The sequence below is a fragment of the Petaurus breviceps genome, unplaced genomic scaffold (genome assembly GCF_028583685.1).
Source record: "Petaurus breviceps papuanus isolate PSGF00001 unplaced genomic scaffold, PetGlider_PUasm1.0 90804, whole genome shotgun sequence".
NCBI classification, from domain to species: Eukaryota; Metazoa; Chordata; class Mammalia; order Diprotodontia; family Petauridae; genus Petaurus; species Petaurus breviceps.
Genome location: NW_027187348.1, coordinates 11,741,526 through 11,767,350, shown reverse-complemented (window position 1 = coordinate 11,767,350; position 25,825 = coordinate 11,741,526). Strand labels below are relative to the sequence as shown.

Below are 25,825 nucleotides of genomic sequence, written 5' to 3'. Positions count from 1 at the left end.
GGATATACATCTGGGTCGTGACCACAAACCAGGAGTGTCACACAGGGCTGTCTCAGGCCCTCTTTCTTCTCCCTCTATATCTGATCATCTCATCAGCTCCCACAGATTCAATCATCACCTCTGTGCACATAATTTTCACATCTATTTAAATGTGAAACCTCTCTGCTAACCTCCAGTCTCACATCTCCAACTGTCTACTGGACATCTTGAACTGGATGTGCCTTTGACATATTAAACTTAACATGACCAGAACGAACTCACCTTTCCTCCCAATTCCTCCTCTCCTTCTAACTTCTGTATTACTACTGAGGATAGCACCATCCTCCCAGTCACTCAGGTTCTCAATGTAGGTGTCATCTGCAACTCCTCACTCTCTCACCCCTATCTCCATATCCAATCTTGTCCAGGTCAGTCCATTTAATCTTCATAATATTTCTCATATATGGCCCTCTCTCTTCCAACATTGCCACCATTCTGGTAGAGGTCCACATCACCTCACATCTGGACTACTGCAACAGCCTTCTGGTTGGTCTGCCTCAAAGTTCTCCCTAATCTAGACCAGGTGTAAAAGTGAACTTCCTAAAGCATAGGTATGACCATGTCACTCCCTTTTTCTCTCTCCCCCCATTCAATAAATTTCAGTGGCTCTCAAAACCTCCAAGATCATATAAAAAATCCAGTTTAGCATTCAAAGTCCTTCATAACCTGCTGTCTCTTTCCAGTCTTTTGGCATCTTACACTCCCACCCCCACTCACATACTCTGTGATACAAAGACACTAACCTCTTAGTTGTTCCTCACTCAAGGAACTCCATCTACTAACTTTGGGCATTTTCTTAGGCTGCCGTTGCTGCCTGGCATACATCTTCCTCAACCCTCACAAAATTGAATAAAAGGATATTGTAATATCAAAGAATGGAGATAATCACTGTTTCAAGACCAAAATATATATAAGAAACAATAAAAATGCAGCAGGATATATTTTTGTAATAAAAGTTTTTAGGAAAAATTTAACTTCCTTTCACATTTATAGGTGTTTGGATTAGTTGTATTTTAAGTATATTTGCTTGCTCATTTTTGTTCATTATTACTCAAACTGCAATATTTCAAAACATCTATGACTATGTCAGTGTGGATTATCACACCAGATATAGATTCCAATCCCTTCTAAATTTCAATAAATTGTTTCATGAGTTGCTATAGCCTCCCCCCTTCCCCCATCCTCTGCCACCTGCTCCCTAATCTTAAGGTAATGAGTTGATTATCTTTCATAACATATTTGCTCAATGTTATTAAGAAAAACACATTTCTTACCATATATGCACATATTAATCTCAACAAAAAGTAGAGAATCTTATTACTGAGCCATATACATAATTTCCACTTAATACTCCGACTTAAAGTCAAATGACATTCTTAGAATACATATCTGACAGATACCCAAAGTAGATCTTTATGCTAGGAGGAGATCAAATAAAACTATTTGGTAAAACCTAGATAACATAAGCATAGTTGGGTACCCCCAAGATTTCATGTTTACTTTAGACATAAAAAAAATTTAAATGTAGCATTTGCTCATTCCTAATTGGGTCAGAGTCTATTGTATTGTATGCTGTTGGCATTTTTTTTTCCCATCATAGCAGTAAATGCAATCAATAGTGCTCAGTGGGAAAAGTTCTGTAACTTCTGGAAAACTTCCCTACTAGATCCTTTGACTAAAATCCAAACTTCACAGAACAAATCCCTTTATAAAAGGATTTGTTCTGTAAAACTTGGACTCAGTAAAAAGGTTGCACCCAAGGACCTAGAACGCCACATGTGGCCTTCAGGCCTGGGTTAGACAATTAGAAGGACTCTAAAGATTACTTCCTCTGGAGCTCGTAGTTTAACCTCTAACTTTTCCCTACTGTAAATGTAAATAATTTTAGGGAAATCAGACTGTAGTCACTAGAGCCCAAATCTCTCCCAAATATATCTTCTGAGAGTAGAAACCAGTATCAGGCTAACTGAAGTCCTCTCCCACAAAGCAGAAAGACCAGGGCTAACCTGCCATCAAGCACGTAAAATACCTTTGTAAAAACAGAGTTGAGACTAGAGTTTATGGAAAATGGTAGCAGCTTTGTGGGAAATTAAAATTACAAAGCCAGTTAACATTTTGGAACGACATTTTCAAGGTTATATCTAAGAAAGCCGTAATTACAAAAATGAAAAGTTAGATTTCCTCACAAAGCACCTTTATCGGCCATGGTATCAATATTTTCTCTAAGGCCTCTCTAGCTTTTACTAAAAACAAATGATTGGAACCTTGATGAAGGCAGGTCTAAGTAATCTGGTCAGGAATGATTTCTACAAATGATCTCGGACTTAGGTCTTATAAGAACATACATATATAAAATGAAACAATGGTAGGTCCTCTAAATAAAAAAACTTTTAAGATGCTCCAAATGAGGCATAAACTGACTGTTAAATCTAATTTTGGAACCTCTTTAGTTTATTAGAAGCATAGCTGGTAAAAGACAGTTAAAGTAAAAATGTTTCTAACTTTTACACTTTCCTGTTGTTTGGCTCCATGTGCTTAGATTCTCTTACATGTAGAGAAGTATACAAGGAGAGTTCAATGAATAACCAGGCTGGTGTCTTACCTGTGAACTGGTCTTCATATTAATAGTACATCTGGGGAGGCTAGGTGGCGCAGTGAATAGAGCACTGGCCCTGGACTCAGGAGGACCTGAGTTCAAATCTGGACCTCAGACATTTAACACACACACACACAAAAAAAAAAACTAGCCATATGACCTCAGGCAAGTCACTTAACCCCATGTAATTGGGAAACAAGATATACAGGCACTGGGGCATAGAGATCAACCATGCCGTCTGGAGAAGTCGAAAAAGTAGGGGAGAGAGCAGATTGGAGGAGAGGATATCCTGTGGGACTGCTATTTTGGGGTGGGGGGTAGGGGAAAAACAGGGAAAAAATTTGTAACTCAAAATCTGGTGGAAATGAATGATGTAAACCAGAAGTTAATAAAGCATTTGGGAAAAAAATAAAGGGCAATGAGGAGAAGAATGCCTTAAAAAGCCGAATCTGCCAGATGGAAAAAACAATCTCAAAAACTCACTGAGGAGAATCATTCCTTCAGAATAAGACTGGAGCAAATGGAAGCTAGTGACTTTATGATAAATCAAGATACTATTAAACAGATCCAAACAATTGAAAAAAAATAGAAGGCAATGTGAAATATCTCATTGAAAAAACGACTGAACTGGAAAACAGATCCAGGAGAGATAATTTAAAAATTATTGGACTACCAGAAAGCCATGATCAAAAAAAGAACCTAGAAAACATCCTTCAAGAAATTCTCCAGGAAAACGGCCCTGATGTTTTAGAACCAGAGGGCAAAATAGAGGGTGAAAGAATACACCCATCACCTCCTGAAAAAGATTCCCAAAAGAAAACTCCTAGAAATATTAGTGCCAGGTTCCGGAATTCCCAGATCAAGGAGAAAATATTACAAGCAGCCAAGGAGAAACAATTTGAATATTGTGAAAACACAATCAGGATAAGACAGGAACTGGCAACTTCTACACTGAGTGATCGAAGGGTCTGGAATACGATATTCCAGAGGTCAAAGGAGCTAGGATTAAAACCAAGAATCACCTACCCAGCAAAACTGAGTATCATATTTCAGGGGAAAATATGGTCATTCAGTGGAACAGAGGACTTTCAAGCATTCTTGATGAAAAAACCAGAGTTGAATAGAAAATTTGACATCCAGATACAAGAAGCAAGAGAAGCATGAAAAGACAAACAGGGAAAAGAAATCATAAGGAATTTATCAAAGTTAAACTATTTACATCCCTACATGGAAAAATGATCATTGTAACTGATGAAACTTTTCTCAGTATAAGAATAGTTGAAGGAAATAGAAATGTATATGTGTGTGTACATACATACATATATGTCTATATAGGAGGGTATATGGGCATATGAATACATATGTGAATGTGGGTATGTATGTGTACAAAGAAACATAGAGGGCACAGGACCAATTTAATAGCAAGGGATGATACTTAAAAGGTGAAATTAACAGGTGAGAGAGGAATATAATGAGAGGAGATGGGGAGAGACAGAATGGGGTAAACTATATTATATAGAAGAGGCAAGGGAAAATGGTTACAATGGAGGGGAAGAACAGGAAGGCAAAAGTGAATGGGTCAACCTTATTCTCATTGAATTTGGCTTAGGGAGGGAATGACATACATACTAAATAGGGTATTTCACTCTACAGGAGAGTAGGGGGGAAGGGGACAAGAGAAGGAATGAAGGAAGGGAGGGCAGGCTGGGGGGGAAGGGAAGTTGGAAGCACCCACTTTTGAAAAGGGACAGGATCAAAGTAGAGAACAGAACAAGTGGGACGTAGGATAGGAGGGAGGGAAATATAGTCAGTCTTTTACAATTGATCCAACATGGAAATGTTTTGCATAGCTATACAGGTACAACCTATACTGAACTGCTTATCTTTCCAGTAAGGGTGGGTGACAAGGGAGGAAGTGAATGAATCTGGAATTCAAAGTTTTAAAATCAAATGTTTAGGGGAGGCTAGGTGGCACAGTGAGTAAAGCGCCAGCCCTGGAGTTAGGAGGACCCGAGTTCAGTTCCGGCCTCAGACACTTAACACCCACACAAAAAAACACTAGCCTTGTAACCTTGGGCAAGTTACTTAACCCTAATTGCCCTCCAAAAGGCAAAAAAAACCCCACCAAATGTTTAAATATATATATATATATATATATATATATATATATACAGACACTATCATTAACATTATTTTACATGTAACTAGGAAATAAGATATACAGGCACTGGGGCATAGATATCCACTGTGCCTTGCTGGAAAGTTGGAGGGGGTACAGGAGAAGATATGGGAGAGAGCAGACTGGAGGAGGGGATATCCAGTGGGATCGCTATTTTGGGGTGGTGGGTAGGGGAAAAATGGGGAGAAAATTTGTAACTCAAAATCTTGCAGAAATAAATGATGTAAACTAGAAGTTAATAAAGCATTTGATTAAAAAAAATTAAAAGGGCTCCAAGAAGTGGTTATTTAGCCTTTGTCTGAATTCACTACCTCTAAAGGAAAACCATCCCATTTTGGGATAATTCCAAGTGTTAAGTATTTCCTTACAGATGGTGGAGTAGAAATAGGACTTCCACGGGGCTCCCGCTTCCACTTCTTCCAATTCATGTAAAAGGTGACTCTAAACAAACTTTGAAGCTACAGAACCCACAAAATGACACAGAGAAGCTAACCTCCTGCTGAGGACAGCCTGGCAGGCCTGTAGGAAGCAGCCAGGGAAGCATGAGGTTTTAGCCTCAGGGCAAGGCTGACCAGACACCAGCTGGAGGGACTTCAGATCACCAGCAGCTGTGGCAGTTCCCAGAATTATCAACACATAGATGCTAAGGACAAAGTGAGAGGTCAGTGCAATGTGGACTTTGGGAGTGCAGTCTGGCCTTTGCCCCTGGGGGAAGAAGTGGCCTAGGTGCAGCGGCCACTGCCATGTGGCTGCTTCAGGGCTCCTGGCCTGCAGATTTTAGGGGGACCAAGTGACCAGTCTGAGGGGTAATTGCTCTTGCTTTAACCTGCTTGGATCTGGATTGCAGTTTAGGGTGGAGGTCCTAGGGTATGTGAGCAGTTTGCCAGAGCATGGGGAGGCTTCAGAGAAGGCACCCAACTAATACCTTCAGCAGCTGAGAAAACCCCAGAGATTGGGACAAAGCTCCCCGCTCTGGTAGCAGAAATCTACTGTGGCAAAAAGCTCAAAAGTCAAGTAATTGAGTGGCAACATGAGCAAATGAGGGAAACAAGGCAAGCACAGTAATCTGACTTTCGACTCCTTTTTTGGGGACAAAAAGGATCGGGGCATGGAACAGGAAGAAGACAGCAAAGTCAGAACATCTGCACCAGAAGCTTCCAAGAAAAGAATAAGCTGCTTACAGGCCAAAGTGGAGCTTTGTAGAGGAAAAATTAGGAAGAGAAATGAGAAGGATGCAAGAAAATTATAAAATGAGAGTCAGCAACCTGATGGAAGAAAATAACACTTAAAAAATACACTAACTCAAATGGCAAAAGAGGCTCAAAAAGCCAATGAGGAGAAGAATGCCTTAAAAAGCCGAATCTGCCAGATGGAAAAACAGTCTCAAAAGCTCATTGAAGAGAATCATTCCTTCAGAATTAGATTGGAGCAAATGGAAGCTAGTGACTTTATGAGAAATCAAGATACTATTAAACAGATCCAAACAAATGAAAAAAAAAATAGAAGGCAATGTGAAATATCTCATTGGAAAAACCACTAACCTGGGAAATAGATCCTGGAGAGATAATTTAAAAATTATTTGACTACCTGAAAGCTATGATCAAAAAAAGAACCTAGAAATCATCCTTCAAGAAATTCTCACCTCCTGAATAAGATCCCAAAAAGAAAAGTCCTAGAAATATTATAGCCATGTTCTGGAATTCCCAGATCAAGGAGAAAATATTACAAGTAGCCAGGAGGAAACAATTTGAATACTGTGGAAACACAATTAGGATAACACAGGATCTGGCAGCTTCTACACTGAGGCATCAAAGGGCTTGGAATATGATTCCAGAGGTCAAAGGAGCTGGGATTAAAACCAAGAATCACCTACCCAGCAAAACTGAGTATCATATTTCAGGGGCAAATATGGTCATTCAATGGAATAGAGGACTTTCAAGCATTCTTGATGAAAAAACAGTCAACCTTATTCTCAATGAATTTGGCTTAGGGAGGGAATGACATACACACTAAATAGGGTATCTCACCCTACAGGAGAGTAGGGGAGAAGGTATGAGAGGGGGGGATGATGGAAGGGAGGGCAGGCTGGGGGGTAAGGAAGTTGGAAGCACCCACTTTTGAAAAGGGACAGGATCAAAGAAGAGAATAGAACAAGTGGGGGGTGGGATGGGATGGAAGGAAATATAGTCAGTCTTTCACAATATATCCACTATGAAAATGTTTTGCATAGCTACACATGTACAACCTATATTTAATTGCTTATCTTCCCAGTAAGGGTTGGTGACAAGGGAGGCAGGGAAAGAATCTGGAATTCAAAGGCTTAAAATCAAATGTTTAAAATATATTATTATTATTATTATTATTTTACATGTAACTGGGAAATAAGATATACAGGCACTGGGGCATAGAGATCTACCATGCCCTACTGAAAAGTTGGAGGGGGTATAGGGGAAGATATAGGAGAGAGCAGATAGGGGGAGGGGATATTTAGGGGGATCGCTGTTTTGGGGTGGTGGGTAGGGGAAAAATGGGGAGAAAAATTGTAACTCAAAATCTTGTGGAAATGAATGATGTAAACTAAAAAAAAAACTACAAAAAAATAAAAAATAAAACAGAGAGGCAAACAGACAGAAGTATTTCCTTACAACAAGGAAATCTATGTCTTTGCAACTTTTAGCCAGTGTTCCTAGTTTTGTTTTATTTTGTTGGGCTAAAGAGAATATGTGTAATCCTATTTTCATTGTGACAACCCTTTGAATACTTAAATGAACTATCATGTTCTCTTATCCCACTCCTGCACCTCCAACTCTTTTCTTCTACAGAATGAACATGCTCAGGTTTTTAATTACTCCTCATGTAGCATGAACGTGAGGACCTTTACCATCCTGGTTGCCCCTTTCTGGACACCTAAATGGGGCCCCTTCTAAAATGTGGTACTCCAAACTGAATGCAAAACTATAGATGTGATCTGGCCTCTTTACGTCTATAGTTTAGGGTTGCCATATCATACTAATGGTTTATATTGAGCTTGCAATCCACTAAAAGCTCCATAATTTTTTCAAAAGGTCTGATGCCTATCTCTCCCATTATAAACGTGTAGTTCAAGTACAATATTTAAATTTAACGTTATTTCTGTTCAATTTAATCTCATTAGATATAAAATGTTTAAAAAGTATTTATTTGTATTACCTAGACCTTCATAAGTACTTAAGAAGTGTTTCATTTATTCATTCCTTCATTTTTTTCGTGCATTTTGTAACATTTCCTATTTAATATGGGATTTTTCAGTATTGCTCTCTATTGATCCATCTCAATACAGCTAAAAATAAGATACATCAGAAAAGGAAAACAATCATTTGTATCCAGATTAAGAAGGTTCAATCTTGCCTAAAAAAAGGCTCAAGTTTTTTTTAAAGCTCTAATACTAAGAAGAAACATGATTAAATAAAAATTTTAAAGGTATGCTTTAGTGGTTAATAGTAACATGTTTATTATAAAGAACTTTAGTAGGAGGTAAATATGAAAACATGGGTGCTTACTGAAGAAGCTATTTTCCATTATAACATTATAATGGTATAAACATATAACATAACAAGAAAAAAAATCTTTAAAGACAGAAAAAAACCCTGTAATTATGAGAATAACCCTGCATTTTTTGTAACCACTGCATAATTCTTATCATCATATACTAAGACATACAGATACAAGATATGTACTTACACCTTTCTATGCAGACTAGGAACCTTTAAGGAAACAAAGGAATACTATACTTAGCAGCCTAAAGTAGGAAATAGGCCTAGTTTCGTAACAAAGATTTTCATGAGGACTTTCCTAATCAGGGATTCTTTTGTGAGTGATTTTTAAATTAATAACTATCCTTGGGCTTTCGGAAGTTGTCTCAAGCCCAGAAAGAACCGATGGAAGAGTGTAAAAAAGGAGCTGAAAAACTATATAAGAGATGTAGAAAAAAGTTGGGAAAAGAAATTAGTGGATGCAAGAGAATTATGGAAAAAGAGTCAACAGCTTGGAAAAAGAAAACTGGTTAAAATTAGAATTGGGCAAATAGAAAAGGAGATACAAAAATCCACTAAGGAAAACTTCTTAAAAAGGACAACTGGTCAAATGAAAAAGGAGGTAACAAAAGCTAACTGAGGAAAACAACTTAAAAGTTAGAATGGGGCAAGAGGAAGCTAGTGATTCTATGAGATATCAAGAATCAATCAATTAAATTCAAAAGTATGAGAAAAATAGAAGAAAACATAAAATACCTCATGGGAAAAACAGCTGACCTGGAAAACAGATCCAGGAGAGACAATGTCAGAATCATTGTACTACCTGAAAACCGTAATCAAAAGGAGGAGCTGGACATTCTCTTTCAAGAAATTACTGACGCAGAGAGAGGGGCCAGAAGAACTTTTGGGAGCTGCATTGTGGAGGCAGAGAGTGAGAGGATTGTTGAGGGCCAGTTGGAATTTCCTAGGACTTTTGAGAGCTGCCACCCGCAGCTGCCAAGGACTGAGGAGACATGTCTGTGATGCCGTGACTCTGAATCATACTGAACACAATCTAACTATGTCTCAGATTCCATATCCCCAAATGTGGTATGTGTTTTATGTTGACAAGTTTACATGTGATGATGACTTTGAAAATTCTGAATTAGAAGACATCTCATTTGAAATGATATTACTAAGTCCAGATGCTGCAGGGAATCCATCGGATCATTTTAGTGCTGCAGAATCTGGATCTGAAAGTGCCATTCATATTGAAGAATCCTAAAACATCATTCTGGTTTTATGAGTTTCATTTTGAAGAGTCCTTTCTTCATGTTACTTGGGCTACGTGAATTCTTTTTCCTCCTAGTCCTGGTATACTTTGTGGCTGCCTGCATTTATGCTCAATCACTGTGGCAGGCTATTAAGAAAGGGGGGCCTATGCACATGGTTTTAAAGGTCTTAACAATTGCAGTGCTCTTGCAAGCTGGTTCAGCTTTAATTAATTACCTGCATTTCTCCAGTTACTCCAAAGATGAAATTGGGGTCCCTTTTATGGGAAGTTTGGCAGAGTTTTGTGACATGGCCTCCCAGATCCAGATGCTGTACTTATTACTGAGCTTATGCATGGGTTGGACAATAGGTAGAATGAAGAAGTATCAAAGCAGAACTCTCCAGTGGGATTCTACTCCAGCGTCTACTAGCATAGCTGTAGTCACTGTCATAATACAGAGTATTTTGCTGCTTTGGGAACAATTTGAAGATACCAACCACCACAGCTACCATGCACAGCATAACTTAGCAGGGATACTTCTAATTATTTTAAGAGTTTGCCTAGCATTATCTATATGCTATGGTTTCTACCAGATCATCACAGTGGAAAGAAGTACACTTAAAAGGGAGTTCTACATCACATTTGCCAAAGGATGTATCTTCTGGCTTTTATGCCATCCAGGTCTGGCAATCATTTCTGTTATTTTTAGTGACTACCAAAGAGAGAAGGCTATTACAATAGGTGTTATCATCTGCCAATCTGTTTCCGTGGTTTTCCTCTACAGACTTTTTCTGTCTCTTGGTCTATACTGGGAAGTTTCTTCACTTTCTTCAGTAATACTACCATTGATAATATCATCTGGACACAAAAGTCGACCTCATTTTTAATACATGGTTAAAGGAAGAGTGCATTCATTTAACAAAGTGCAATGAGGATCCAAATACAGTGATGTTTCACATTTTTGTTCATGTGTTCTTTTGGAAAAATTGAACAGAAAAAGCAGAGTGTGTTATGGTCCTGACATCTGAACAGTACCAAAACTGAAGAAAACCAATAGAAGAAATGTTATGAAATATAAAAAAGATTATTAAGGAAAACTGCCCTGAACCAAAGGCAAAAAACCAGAGGGCAAAAAAATAAGCACTAAAAAAATCCACTGACCACTTCAGGAAAGAGATCACAAAATTAAAACTCCAAGGAACATTATAGTTAAATTATAGAACCATCAGGTCAAGGAAAAAAATACTCTGAGTAGGTAGAAAGAAACAATTTAAATATTGGGGAGTCACACAGGACTACATAGGACTTAGTAGCTGCAACATTAAAGAATTACGGGACATGATATTCTGGAAGGCAAAAGAGCTAGGACTACAACCAAGAATCACCTACCTGGCAAAATTAAGCATAATACTTCAAGGGGAAAAAAAATGGTCATTCAATGAAATAGAAGGATTTCAAGTTTTCATATGGAGAAGACCAGAACTGAATAAAAAATTTGATCTGCAATATCAAGATCCAAGAGAAGCATAAAAAGGTAAAAATGTAAAAGAAAACATAAGGGTTGATAGAGATGAACCATTAACATATCTAGATGGGAAGATGAAATCTGTAATTTTTAAACTGTACCACTAATATCACAGGTATAAAGAATATAAATAGACAATGGGTACGGGTCTATGGTGAATATGAGGGAATGACACAAAAAATAATTAAGGGATGAGAAAGAGGAATACACTGGGTTTGGTGGAAGGAAGAAGTAGAATGGTGTAAATTATTTCACATGAAGAGGTGCCAAAAACCTGTTACGCTGCAGAGCAAGATGGGAAGACGTCTAGACAATGGGCATCACTTGAACCTTACTCCCGTCAGTATTAGCTCAAAGACAGAATAATATGCACAATCAGCTGAATATAGAAATTTATCTTAACCAAAAGAAAAGTAGGAGGTGAGAAGATTAAGTAAAGGGGGGAACTGACAGGAGAAAGGGTAGACTGGGGGTGCAGGTGTTCTATATTCTGCTTCAGCTGAAGTTAAAAAAAGCAGGGGTAGCAATCCTGATCTCAGAAAAAGCAAAAGCAAAAACAGACCCAACTAAAAGTGATAAGGTAGGAAATTAAATCTTGCTAAAAGGCACCATAGACAAGGAAGTAATATAATATATCAGCACTAAATATACATGCACCAAGTGGTATAGCATCCAAATTCTTAAAGGTTCTTGACTTTTAAGGTCAAGAAATCTACAGATTCATGACCACACAAGAGATAAAAGAGCATTATGAAATGTAAAACAGATAATTTTGATTATATTAAATTAAAAAGCTTTTGCACAAACAAAGCCAATGCAAACAAGATTAAAAGGAAGGCATAAAGTTGGAAAACAATCTTTACAGCAAGTGTCTCTGATAAAGGTCAAATATATAGAGAACTGAATCAAATTTATAAGAATATAAACCATTCCCCAATTGATAAATGGTCAAAGGAAATGAACCGGCAGTTTTCAGATGAAGAAATCAAAGTTATCTATGGGCATATGAAGAAGAGCTCTAAATCATTTTTGATTAGAGAAATGCACATTAAAACAACAGTGAGGTATCACCTCAACTTACCAGATTGGCTAATATAACCAAAAAGAAAAATGATAAGTGTTGGAGAGGATGTGGGAAAATTGGGACACTAATGCACTGATGGTGGAGTTTTGAACAGATCCAAGTATTCTGGAGAACAATTTGAAACTATGCCCAAAGGGCAACCAAATTGTGCTGACCACTTGATCCAGCAATACCACTACTAGGTTTGTATCCCAAAGAAGTCATAAAAAAATAGAAAACCTACATGCACAAAAACATTTATAGCAGCCCTTTTCATGGTAGCAAAATATTGGAAACTGAGTGTATGTCCATCAACTGGGGAATGACTGAACAGGCTGTAGTATATAAATGTAGTGGAATATTACTGTGTAATAAGAAATGATGAACGGGGAGATTTCAGAAAAACCTGGAAAGACTTGAACAAACTGGTACAAAGTGAAATGAGCAGAACCAGAACTGTACAAAGTATCAGCAACATTGTGTGACGATCAGCTATGAATGACTCAGCTCTTCTCAGCAACACAATGATCCAAGACAAGTACAAAGGATTCACAAAGGAAAATGTTACCCACATCCTGAAAAAAAACTGATGTTCTCTAATGCAGATTGAAGCATGCTTTTTTCACTTAATTTATTCTTTTTTGTGCTTTTTTTTTCTTTTTACTGTGACTAATATGGAAATGATAGCACATGCATAACCTATTTCAAATGGCCTACCATTTTGAGAAGAGGGGAGGGAGGGAAAAAAATTTGGAACTCAAAATCTTGTAAAAATGAATGCTAGGGGTAGCTAGGTGTCACAGTAAATACAGCCCCAGTCCTGGAGTCAGGAGGACCTGAGTTCAAATGTGACCTCAGACGCTTGACACACTTACTAGCCATGTGACTTTGGGCAAGTCACTTAATCCCAATTGCCCTCCTAAAAGCAAAAAAAAAAAAAGTAAAAAAAAGAATGCTAGATTTTTCTTGATATATATGTAATTGGGGAAAAAATAAAGTACTATTAAAGAACCATCATAAGAATTGAAGAAAAAAAAAAGAAACTAGCTATGTGATCTTAGGCAAGTCACTTTGCCTCTCTCAGTCTCAGTTTCCTCGTTTGTAAAATGAGGATGATAACTGTACCTACATTATGGGGTTTTACAGAACAAATCCTTTTATTAAGGGGATTTGTTCTGTGAAGTTTGGATTCAGTCAAAGGGCTGCACTTAAGGACCTAGAGGGTCACATATGGCCTCAAGGCCGCAGGTTCCCTACCCCTGCCACAAATCCTTTCATTTTGGGAGCTTAAAAAGAAAATGTTTAAACAAAGTGATTTCATCATAGCTATAATATGTGACAGCTGATAAACTCTGGAAATTCAACCTTTATAATATCTCACATACTCTTTCTGATTTCTATACTCTCACACAACACAATTTCTTCTTCATCCTGGTAGTGGTTATAATCTGCCTTCCTAAACAACAATCTTTTCTCCAGTAAAACACTGTGCCACAATAGGAAATATGTTTTCCTACACATAGAAGACTGTCATAGATCCCCCAAATTTTCCACCATCCCCCTAGAGCCCTTCATAGCAAAATCAACCAATTAAATCTTATCAACCACCCTGTTCTGCCTGGCTTCCCTCACTTTTTCTCAAATTTATATTATTTTTTTCCACTTTAGTCATTCTACATTACTTGCTGTTCTTTCTGGTCCAGTTTCATTTTACCCATACTGCCTCATGTACACTGAGTAACTTTTGATTCATCAAGACCCAGAAACCCAATTTTTCCAGGAAATTTTCGCTGACCAAACAAGTTCAAAATATACCTGTATTCTTCTTCATGTGTACCCATGTTTACACTTGATTAAACAATTTAATGGTTTCTTCAAAAACAATAAATGATAATTATGTAATGCTCTGTACCTCTATCCTGACAAAGCATGGCACTATTTATTTTAAAGATACAATGTTAACTGCATCAATGAATTTCAGATATTCTTACAAACAAAAAAAACTGTTCTACTGACCTTCACAACCTTTTTTATCACTATTCATTTTTCAAACTTAGGAGAATGAATTAAAAAGCTCTCTCTATATATGGACACATAAAGATGCACATTTTAATTCTCAATTTTCTAATATCTGGTCTCATGTTCTTTACTGAGGCATTTCTGCTATGATGACTTTTAGTATCATACTGAATACACAGTCTATGATGTAGCCCAGTATGTCACCCGGACCTCTTCTAGGAAAAGAAATACGAGCACTTATTTCACAAAGTGCTCTTTTGAATACCATGTATAGCAAATAGAATAGCAATATTTAATTTTAACTGTTAGACCAAACAGAAAAGCTACAAGATAGTTTTAGTTCTTAAATATACATACTTGGGAAGATTTTAGTGGGTTTTTTTTGTTTTATTTTGTTTTGCTTTTTGGAGGGCAGTTGGGGTTAAGTGACTTGCCCAAGGTCACATGGCTAGTTTTTGTGTTAAGTGTCTGAGGCTAGATTTGAACTCAGGTCCTCCTGACTCCAGGGCCAGTGCTCTATTCACTATGCCACCTAGCTGCCCCCTTTAGTGTGGTTTTTGTGTATTTTTCACTCTGGATAACAGACATAATATTTAAAAATTTTAAAGATTTTACTATATCTAGATTTCAAAGCACAAGTAAAAAAGAAATAAAACAATGTAAAACAAGCTTCAAGTAAGAAGCTTTGAGGGAAATGTTTTATTTGGCATCATTAGCACCTAAGTTTTCTTATTATATTAATGCTAAATTTATTTGTATTGTTATGTTTATGATGTTGCTGTTCTGTTAATCTGTCACCTTAACAAAAGTAATTAGTCTAGGACAGGGGTAGGGAATCTGTGGCCTTCAGGCCACATATGGCCTTCTAAGGTTCTCGGTTGCAGCCTTTTGACTGAGTCCAAGTTTTACAGAACAAATCCTTTTATTAAGGGGATTTGCTCTAATGAAGTCTAGATTCAGTCAAAGGGCCTCATTTGAAGACCTAGAGGGCCACATGTGGCCTCAAGGCCATAGGTTTCCTACCCCTGGTTTAGGTATTCTATAAGAGTGGCACATAAATTCAAGATGATTCAATACATTTACAAAGAATATTTACAAAGAATAAAATTCTTCATCTCTTCTGTTCACCAAAATATACAACATATAAAAATTATTCTAAAATATTTTTAAATTTTATGACAAATAAGCATAAAAATATCTTTATAATACCTAATATTACATACCTGATAAAATAAAAGAATTTATTAATTCATTTAGGGATCAGGTATCACTTCTTATTCATATCAAAGGTATAAATCATCTTTTATAATTATAACAAGAAAAAATTTAGTCAGCTAGAAACATTTCTTACCTGTCCAAGAATTTGCAAAAACGAAGTCCTAATTGTTATCTAATAAAAAAAACATATTTCAACAACATATCAGGATTATTTTTATACAGTGAAGAAATTATTATAATAAACTTTCCTACTTATTTCATCAACCAGAGCTATTAAACTTATACCTCCAAACAGCTATAGAATACTCATGACTCATGGGCATAATGGTTACAAACTAAAGAAAATTCTAAAAGTACTCCTAGATTTTGAAGGGCTATCAGTCTAAAGGATCAGTCTAAAGGATTTAAACAGAACTTGTATGTGCAAGTGTCTACACTTACATACATGGGTTATTTCTGAGGCAAAGAGTAGAGCTGTGTAATGGTTAGAGTACTGAACTCATAATCAGGAAGACCTCAGTTCAAATCTTTTCACTGACACTAACTGTGTGACCATGGACAGAAAATTTAACCTCTTTTACCTTATGATAATCCTCTACTATACCTTAGAGAGATGCATGTGTACCATGACAACTCTGGATCTTCTGGTATTCATATTTTTTTTTTCATTTGAATTTTCTGAAAATGGGAACTGGAAATCTGATATATATGGTACTTCAATACTTCAGTGATTTACAATTTCTCTGGTGTGGTTACTTTCTCTAGTAATGCAGTTTATAATCCTTCTTTTACTTAGTAGATAGTCTTCAAAAGTTGCTGTGGCCAAAAAATTAAGTGCCCTGTAGCCAACCTGGTAATTAGCCTCTGTTAATAATTATTTTAGATTAGCCTGAAAAATACATTATTCCACAGACATGACCATGACAGACAGCTCATTAAATGACTACATCTAAAAAATATATAAAATCTTTGTAAGGAAAAATAGTCATTTGTGTACTAATTAACTTACTTCAACATCCAAAGTCAAGACTAAATACTGCATACAATTTGCTAATTTGGAGTAAACTTTATAAAAACTGTTCCACCAAGATTCAAAATCAAAAAGAAATAGTACTAGGTTGACTAAATTAAAGGTTAAAATATGAGTTTGAATAAATTCATTATTAATTCTCCTTATATTTCCATAGAAAATTAATTCATGTTATATTATTAAAAATGAAACAAGAGAGTTTTTTCGAAGAGTAAAAGTAACTTGGGGTAATAGTTGTCTTAAATTATTTTCAGATTTTTTAAAAAATAAAGATAGGCAAGCTTTTTTTCTTTTTGGAGGGGGCAAGGCAGGGCAATTGGGGTTAAGTGACTTGTCCAAGGTCACACAGCTAGTAAGAATTAAGGTTCTGAGGGTGGATTTGAACTCTGGTACAACTGACTCCAGAGCTAGTGCTCTATTCACTGCACTACCTAGCCACCCCAATAAGCAAGCTTGTAAAAGAACACAGCAGTTTTTTAATAGTTTTTTTTAATAGTTACAGTAGCTAGTACAATTGTTTAAATAACAAAACAAGTATTTTTCTTTTTACATAGATTTATCAACTCAGATCTAGTTAGTATTTTATAACATGGAATGTTATTGAGAGAATACATCTAAAATGTGACATTACAAAAATATTTCATATTTCAGAAGTTTCTTAAGAATTTAGGATTTGTTTTTACAAGATTATAATATATTGTGGGTTAATAAAACCATTGATGCCTTTTACCTTTGGTCAGCTCTAAGAATTCTAAATTAAAACATTGATATTGCCCTTATTTTGACCTTATTTGAAGGACTTATTCCCTTCTCTCAAAGAATCTACCATTCAGCAAGGAAGAAATTAATTGTATTCCTTGGCACTTAATACCAATTTTAATTCATCCTAATGCGGTTCCTACAAAGAAATCAAATGTTTAGTTTAAAATCAAGTTGAGAACAATTGGAAAATATTTTATATATACACATGGCATCACTATTATAAAATAATATAAATTCTTAATATTTAATTTTATGACTATTATTTTATTTTTATTTATTTAATCCAGGAAAAACTAAGATGATATTAACAACAAAATTAAGGATGCTAAGGACACACTTAAGGGACTGTTTCACATGAGCTTTTATTTATAATGACTATAATAATATTGTCTGCTTTACACCAGAGATGTCAAATAAAAGGTGTCAAACTTTCCAAATGTACCAGAATCTGATTTAAATGAAATTAAGAATTGGAAAGCAAAATAAATGAAAATACAATGTAATGTTAATTGTGGTTTTATAAGTCAATATGCAGCTTGCCAGGGATTTGTTTCTATCTGAGTTTGACACCACTGCTTTAGACAATTACCTGAAGAAATTTTAAAAATATATCAAATACTACACAAATGAATTTTCCTTATGTGTAATAAGAATTAGGAATTTATGTTACCTCATAGCGACACTCCGAAGATGTAAACATATGGAACACAGCTACATGGCTATCATTTTCTGGTTGTGCAACATGAAGTTTTAAAGAAATTTCAGTAGAAGTTGGGGCTCTGAAATGAGACATGAATTACTCATTCTTCAATACAAAATAAATAGGAAGAGCAATGGATATTCCCAATAAAAGAAGCAAAAGGCTTATAGCTAGGGTGGAGCTTGATGACATCTGAATAGAAAATTTATGAAAAGTGAATATTTTCACTGGATTGTTTGGAAACAATTCATACTAATAACAATAGTAATATCTCTATATCATGTAATAGTTGGTATTTCTATATCATGTCAAAGATTACAAAGAACTCTAATACACTATTCATTTTATTCTCACTACAATTTTATGAGGGAGGAATTATAGATATCTCCTTTTTGCAGATTAGGAAGCTAATGCTTAGAAAAGTCCTTTTCACAAAGACAATAAAACAGATCACCCTTTACTCCAAGTCTAGCACTTCTCCATTTTTTCCATATCTTTCTATTATACCATACTATCTCTCATTCACCTATTCATTCAACAAACAATTCTTAAGCAAGTACTATATTGTCAAGTTCTGTGCTAGATGTGAGGAATTACACAAACAAAAAGTTCCTCTCCTCTTAGTATTGGCTGGTTCTCCAAATCAGTTTAATCATAACATATGTGGCAATATTAAATGTGAAGCAAAATACCAGAGAAAATAACATGCTACTTTACAAGATATACCCTGTGGTTTGTTCATATGATTTTTAGTGAATAAACCAAGATAGCATATAAGCTACCTGAAAAACACATATTCCAAGATAAATCTATTCAGAGACTTACTTTGAAGTAGTCATGAAATCTTCATGAGCCCAAGGTATATGGAGTCTAAAAACATTATTTTTTTCTACTGAAACAAAAATATACCATCAATTATCTCCATGTCACCAATATTAAGATAATCTACTATCGTTCAAAATCACATTTAAATAAAACGTATGAAAGATTTTGACAATTTCTGCTTGGCCAAAAGACAAGTTATCTAATCGTTATAATAACAATAATTTGTTGCATCAGGGATGTTACAAGTTCTAATGAAAGATTACAAAAATATTCCTAATTATGATGATTTTACAAATTAACATATTTGAATATAATAAATGCTTGCTGATTTAATTCAATAGTACCACAAGACTGGAAAACTGCCAAACAGCTAAATTTTGCTATCATAAAGTCTAATAAATCATAGTATTCCCTAAATTCTGAAACTAACAACTGATATGATTGTAAATCAGTCCAACAAAAGTTTAAACATCTCCTACATATTTTAAAATTTTATTTAAGAAATTATATAAAACTGTCATTTTAAGAAAAAAACCAAAACAAGCAAGTTTAAATAATGACTCCTCTTGTACATCTTATTTTAGGGGAAATAAAATTACCTTTGGTTGATGCGCATTTGCTCTTTACCTCCATTATGAAAGCTTGGTATATCTAAGCACAATTTAAAAAAGAAAACTTTACTCATTTATTTACATACTCCAAATAGGAAATATAAAGTCTTTCTTTTTTCTTCCTCTAGAATTGTTACCTGTCCAAAGTTCATGACTGGTACAGTGTAGAATAAGCCATTTGAATTTAATTTGATCTGCTTTGAAGTTAACCCTGTTGAATTAATTAAAATCTGGTTTTAATTAGAATGATTACAAAAGAATCAAGTTTTGAAAAATAGTAAGTCAACACAAAAACAAAATTTATTTTTTAAAAACAGTTAAGAAAGATGCAAGTTACTAATGAGAGATCAAGAATCTAAATTAGTCATTACTAATTTAGTATTAACAGTATTTAGTATTAGTATTAACAGGTGTTGAGTTGTGGTTTACCTTTGAACAATTTCTAAAAAAGAGGAACTTGCTTATTTAATAAGCAAATAAATCACTCAAGAAATATGTATTAAGAGCCTAGTACACAAAAGACATAAACATTACTGCAAAGGGTATGTTTACCTATTAAAGGCAGAAAACTTTTAAATTATTCATTTACATATATAGACTTGCAGAAGTCAAAACTGTTTGAGTTGGTCTTGATAAGAATTCAAATTATTGTTTTCCATTAAAGTAGCACTTCTACCAGGTAACATCTGATTAGTTCCCATTACTATTAGTACTTGAACTAATAAAGCTATTACACTATTGCATTCAATAAAATCTATAATCCAGATAATTGTTTCTCCCAGATAGTCTTAATAAGTAATACGGCTTTGCTTTATAAGAAAATATTACAAACTCAGAAAAAAATCAGAAAAACTGAAATAAACAAACAAAAATATCATTGGATTTGGGGCTAAAAAGAATCTCTCATTTTTCACAGATGATGAAATTGATACCCAGGAAAGTGAAACTTCTTAGCTAATGTCATACAGGTGCTACTGGCAGGCAGGTATATACTTCTCTGTATAAGTGGTAAAGCCTGGAATAGTAGAGCTCTTTCAAATAGAAAGAGTCCGGTTTCCTTGCCTCTTATAACAGTGGTATCAAACAAAAAAATAGAAATGAGGCACCCTAACTGTACAGAAGGATCCCTGCAGGCTGTACACTGAGTTTTAAAACATGTTACCTACGTTTTGTTGTATTTTTATTAATTTTGTTAAATATTTCTCAATTATATTTTAATCAGGTCGAGTGTTGTGGGTCACATGTGGACTCGTGTTTGACAACTCTGTCTTACAATATGTGAGAGACAAATGACAATAGAAAACCATTTCTTAGGCATTTCTAGACAAAAAATTGTTCCTTCTTTTAGGTGGGAATATTGATCATACATGTTTCTGATTTTAAAAAAAGAAATATTTGAATTTTGATCAGATGACACAATTATGACAAAGGAATATTTAAATCAAAATAGAATAGGGAGGCTGGAAGTTAGAGGTTCCTTAAGTCATGACAAATATTTTGATAAAATTCTTGGAGAATTCATATTGCCAAAAAGGTTTAGCTTTTAATATTGAATAGTTATGGAGGACTGATAACATACTAATTTGTATAACACTTTGCAAATTTCAGTGAGTTTTCATACTCATTATCTGACTGGACCCTCAACACTAAGTTTGGCAGCGCAAGTATTATCCCATTTTATAGATGGGGAAACTTAAGCTCAAGAGTTGATGTGATTTGTACAAGTGCTGACAAGTCTTGTAAATAGTACAGCTAGAACTCAAACTCAACTGTCCTCACAGTTCAGTCATCTTCCACATCAGCATTTCCCAAACTATATTCTATGGAACCTTCATGCTCCACAAATTGTGAAAAAAGGACTTCATGACAAAATGTCAATGGAAAAAATGTTTCCCTCTAAAGTATTTAATGTGAAATTCTGTATTATGCTTATGTGAAATAATCTTTACACAAAAATAAGTTTAATTTTGCCTAATTTGATCTCAAATGTCCCCAACCCTCCTTTATTCCTGGGAAATTCCATTTTTGTAGAGTCCCTCAACCAGAATTTTAAGGTTCTGCCACTGTACTTCAAAGCCCAGAATTGTTCAGTGGTCAAATTAGTTTGGGAAATAATTATTCAGGCCACATTAGCTGAGGCGGCACACAAAATATACATTTGGAATGAACAATTATAAAAATGGAAAAAGAACTTTTTTAAAGCTACAATTCTGTAACAGATTAAATTAACATCATTTTTTTAATTCAGGGAAAAATAATTTCCTTCAATGAGAGATAAAAAACAAACTCGGAAGATGTAATAGAAGTAATAAGTCTTAGTTTCAGTAGGGTTTTGTATTTGTCCTTTGGCAACTAATTGGGAAAACATGACATAACCATTAAACATAACTTCTCTTTTCAATCATCAAGCCAGTGAATAGCCTGAGTACTTAACATGGAAGTATAGTATTTAAAAGATATCTTGCCACAAAATCTTATATTTGTAAGGGACCTCAAAGGTTATCTAGGTCAATCCGTAAAGAATAAGAATCTTCTCTACAACATACCTAATATGTAATCTTTCAAATTCTGCTTGGACATCTCTGAGGAAAGGAAATCCATTACTGCTCAAGGTAACACATTCTATTTTTAGATAGCTCTAATCCAACTCCCTCTTTTTAAATATAAGGAAACTGAGGCCCAGAGAGATTCAATGACACAGGTAGCAAGTAAACAAATGGTATTTGAAACCAAGTTCTCTGATTCTAGATCAAGTTTTTCTTCCAGGACATCACATTCCTGAAATGCCTTCTTCTCCAAACATGTCCCTGATGCCCAAACAGTTTATGGATAAAGAGAGAAAACTGACTTAGAGATTGCCATGGTGGCTATACATAAAGGAAAGTTATTAAGGCACAGATTTGTCTAAAAATCAGGCTTTACTGGGTAACAGTCTGATAGATTATGTCACAGGTTACACTTCTCAAAGACTAGACTACCACAGGTTGAACATATAAGTGGCTCAAAAGTCAGTTCACAGGGTACAAGTATTATTACCTGCACTTTAAAGACAGAGAAAGTCATAGAGTAAATGACTCCCCAAAATCTGCTGTTGTTGCTGCTGTTCAGTTGTTTTTTAGTTGTGTCGGACTCTTTTTGACCCCATTTGGGGTTTTCCAAGCAAAGATACTGGAATGATTTGCCATGGCCTTCTCTAGCTCATTTTGCAGGTGAGGAGACTGAAGCAAACAGGGTTAAGTGACTTGCCCAGGGTCACACAACTAGTTAGTGTCTGAAGCCAAATTTGAACTCAGATCTTTCTGACTCCAGGTCCAGAGCTCTGTCTACTGTACCTCCTAGTTGCCCTATGTTCAACTCTAGCACTTGATGAAATCTGGATTACTCAGAAAGAAATGCATTAACTTTTTAATTTTTCACAAGAAGTTTTCAATAGGAAGAAGGAGCTAGATCAGAGGCTAATTGCACAATATCCTTCTGGATCTAACAGAAATATTTTTTAAAAACCAACAGTATGGATAAGTAACTAGAAAGCATTTATATTAAATATTATTACATAAATTTAAAGATGTAGTTAGCCATTTAGAGAACAGGATTAAGGAATCAGAATAAAAATGTCTTTGGCAAACTGAAGAAATGCCCGATATGAGCAAGATAAAATTCAGTTAAGAATGCAAAACTGTACATAAAGCTATAAAAATACCAAGGAGTATTAATGAGGGACTGAATTCCTACCACCTACTTGTATGCTTGGCCTCTGTCTCACATAGTAAAAAAAACTGCTGTAGGGGATATAGAACACTGCAGTCAACTCTGTATAGTTCCTTTTAGTATCTTGATTTCTTTAATCTAAGCTTTAGGATTTTCATTTCGGTTAATATCTTTAAACTTAAAAACTTGCACATTTTATTCCCTTTTCACTTAAAAAAAAGCAAATAATGAGCTAGACTAATTTTTCAGTCATATATACACATGCTTAAAAATGGCAAACATAGATTAATTAATTTTGTCAAGTTAAAAAAATTTGCCACATCATTTTTTTTTTCGGTTTTTGTTTTGTTTTGCTTTTTGGAAGGCAAATGGGGTTAAGTGACTTGCCCAAGGTCACACGGCTAGTTTTTGTGATAAGTGTCTGAGGCTGGACTTGAACCCAGGTCCTCCTGACTCCAGGGCCAGTGCTCTATTCACTGTGCCACCTAGCCGCCTCCACATCATTTAAAAAAAAAATTATATATTGGGATGCCATAGTCTTAGTATTTTTCTAAGAAATGAGCCCTAACTTGAAGACACGATTTTCTTTCAAATACCATTTTTTCTCATATAGAATGTAAAGAATATTTTAGAGAAATCTTGGAAAGTTGTGAGAAAATGAAGATCTCATAAAGGGTCAACATAGCACAAGAGCATATGCAAAAACAAAATTAATTTAAAAAATCAAACCCATACCTTTTAATTAATATAATTTGCAAATCAATGTGTTTATTATGGAAGACAGACAATCCTTCCAAAGGTCATTTCAAGAGACTGACTGACTATATGATATGAGCATTCATACTCATAGCCACTTCTGATATTTACACAGGTAGTATATTATGGTAGAAGGAGAACAGGAAATCAGTGAGGAGACTTGGATTCAAGCTTAAGTGCTGTTACTTATGAGCTGTGTAAATCAGATTTTCTCTGAGCCTCTGTTTTCTTATTTGTAAACTAGGAATAATATCAGTCCTACTTATTTTATACGGTAGTATAAACATCATAAAAGTGAAAAACCTTCACATAGCACCATACCCATGAGAAGCATAATTATTATGTTTGTTTTAAACAGATTTTATGCTGTCTCGGTTAAACAACAAACAATCTTTAACACAACACAAGAAGGCAGGCTCCAGTGCCTCTTACTCATCAGAAGGAAGCCAGCACACAGGTAAAAGATACTTTGAAACTATAAAACATAAAATAATCTGTTAAAGATAATCTGTTGCAAATAAAAGTAGTTTTCAAGATTTGCAGAAATAAGATACCTACCAAAAGAAAAGAGATGAGTTACAGGAAGGTGTACAGTTCTTAACTCTATTTGAAAAAATTCACAGTCTACAACAAACTGGGGGGAAAAACACACACAAGAAAAACCTTACTGGTAAAACTGAACTTACAGTAAAGGTGGTGACTAAGCAAAGAATCACTAAATAAAATGTAAAAGTTTACAAAACTCAGCCTCTAAACAACTAATACCAATGACACCAACAACTGTTAACTGTCTCAACATAACAATCAACATAAATTGCAAAAAAAACTTTTATTAAAGGTAGGCCAACTTTTAAGAAAATTTGATACAACACATTTCATTTAACTTTCCTAACAAATTAAAGTTATGTTCATTATAAAAGAAGTAATGGCAATGTCTCATTAAATAGCAAGCTTGCCTATTATTTTTGAGTATTAGTTTATAGATAATCACATACTTGGCAGACAGGCTCAGAAAGAGGAAAGGGAGAGAATATCAAAAATACTTTAGGAGCTACTAACAAATGAGGATGAATTATAAATGCACAACACTGTTTTACTGAAAGACTAAGTCAAAAGGAAAATGTAGTTTGATTTATACACTTAGAAGAAACATCTATTGTGTAAAAGTGAGTACAGAAAACAAATCATAAAAGGTTTTGTCAAATTTATTGTAGATCAGTTGCATATGGTTGATCTTATAATTATGGAATATTTCAGGATAACAGTGCTTATTGTAAGAATAAAAAAGTCAGTAAATGGAAAGAAACTAAAGGAATTCCCTAAAAAATAAAGAAAAAATTGTTTAAATTTGAGGAAAGGCTGGAAATTTATCTGAAGTGACACACATTTTGGAAAAGAGGGATCTTACATTCCCTAATGGACAAGTAATCAAAGGATATAAACAAGTAAGTCTAAACAGAAGAACTGTAAACGATCAGTAACCATATGAAATAATGTTCCAAATCAACGGTAAAGTAACAAAATTGAAAAAACTCTGAAGTTTCACCTCACATCCAGCAAACCAGCAAAGATGACAAAAGATAGAATCAATCTGGAAGACTTTTAGAAAGATAAGCATACTAATGTACTGTTGGTAGACCTGTAAATCAGTACAACCATTTTGAAAAATAATTTAGAATTAAGCAAAATCAGAAAATAAAGGGACTAAAATATTCTTATGTTTTGGCCCAGAGCATATGATATGCATACACTCCAAGAAGGCTGCTAATTTAAAAAAAGGCTCTATATACACCAAAATAATTTATAGCAGCATTTTTGGTTAGTAAATAACTGAGAACAAAGTAGATACCCATCAATTGGGGAATGACTAAAGAATATAAGGGAAAATTACTGTGCTGTAAGAAACACGTATGAATACAGAGAAGCACAGACTACATGAACTGATATAAAGTGATGTAAGAAGAGTCAAGAAAACAATAAACACAGTATCTATGGATGGAAATGCAAAGAACCACCACAAAACAAATGCT

General features: G+C 34.9%; 2 protein-coding genes across 3 annotated transcripts in view; one reads left to right on the top strand and one right to left on the bottom strand.

Moving 5' to 3' along the window:
* PGAP1 (post-GPI attachment to proteins inositol deacylase 1) overlaps positions 1-25,825 on the bottom strand; it is a 93,230-nt gene that overhangs the window by 37,951 nt on the left and 29,454 nt on the right. Inside the window, exons 14-19 of one of the 2 annotated variants that reach the window (XM_069070162.1) lie at positions 24,354-24,429; positions 19,469-19,542; positions 19,320-19,371; positions 18,721-18,784; positions 17,866-17,974; positions 15,537-15,575 (exon numbers count right to left, since the gene is read on the bottom strand). In XM_069070162.1, the coding sequence (XP_068926263.1) occupies positions 15,537-15,575; positions 17,866-17,974; positions 18,721-18,784; positions 19,320-19,371; positions 19,469-19,542; positions 24,354-24,429 (414 nt within the window). Of the gene's footprint in view, positions 1-15,536; positions 15,576-17,865; positions 17,975-18,720; positions 18,788-19,319; positions 19,372-19,468; positions 19,543-24,353; positions 24,430-25,825 lie in introns of both variants that reach the window. The other variant, XM_069070160.1, reaches the window with a different exon arrangement.
* LOC138147601 (integral membrane protein GPR180-like) lies at positions 7,350-10,522 on the top strand. Its single transcript, XM_069070163.1, has 2 exons — positions 7,350-9,553; positions 9,646-10,522. Exons 1-2 carry the CDS (start codon positions 9,129-9,131, stop codon positions 10,463-10,465), a joined length of 1,245 nt encoding a protein of 414 aa, XP_068926264.1. The 5' UTR covers positions 7,350-9,128; the 3' UTR covers positions 10,466-10,522.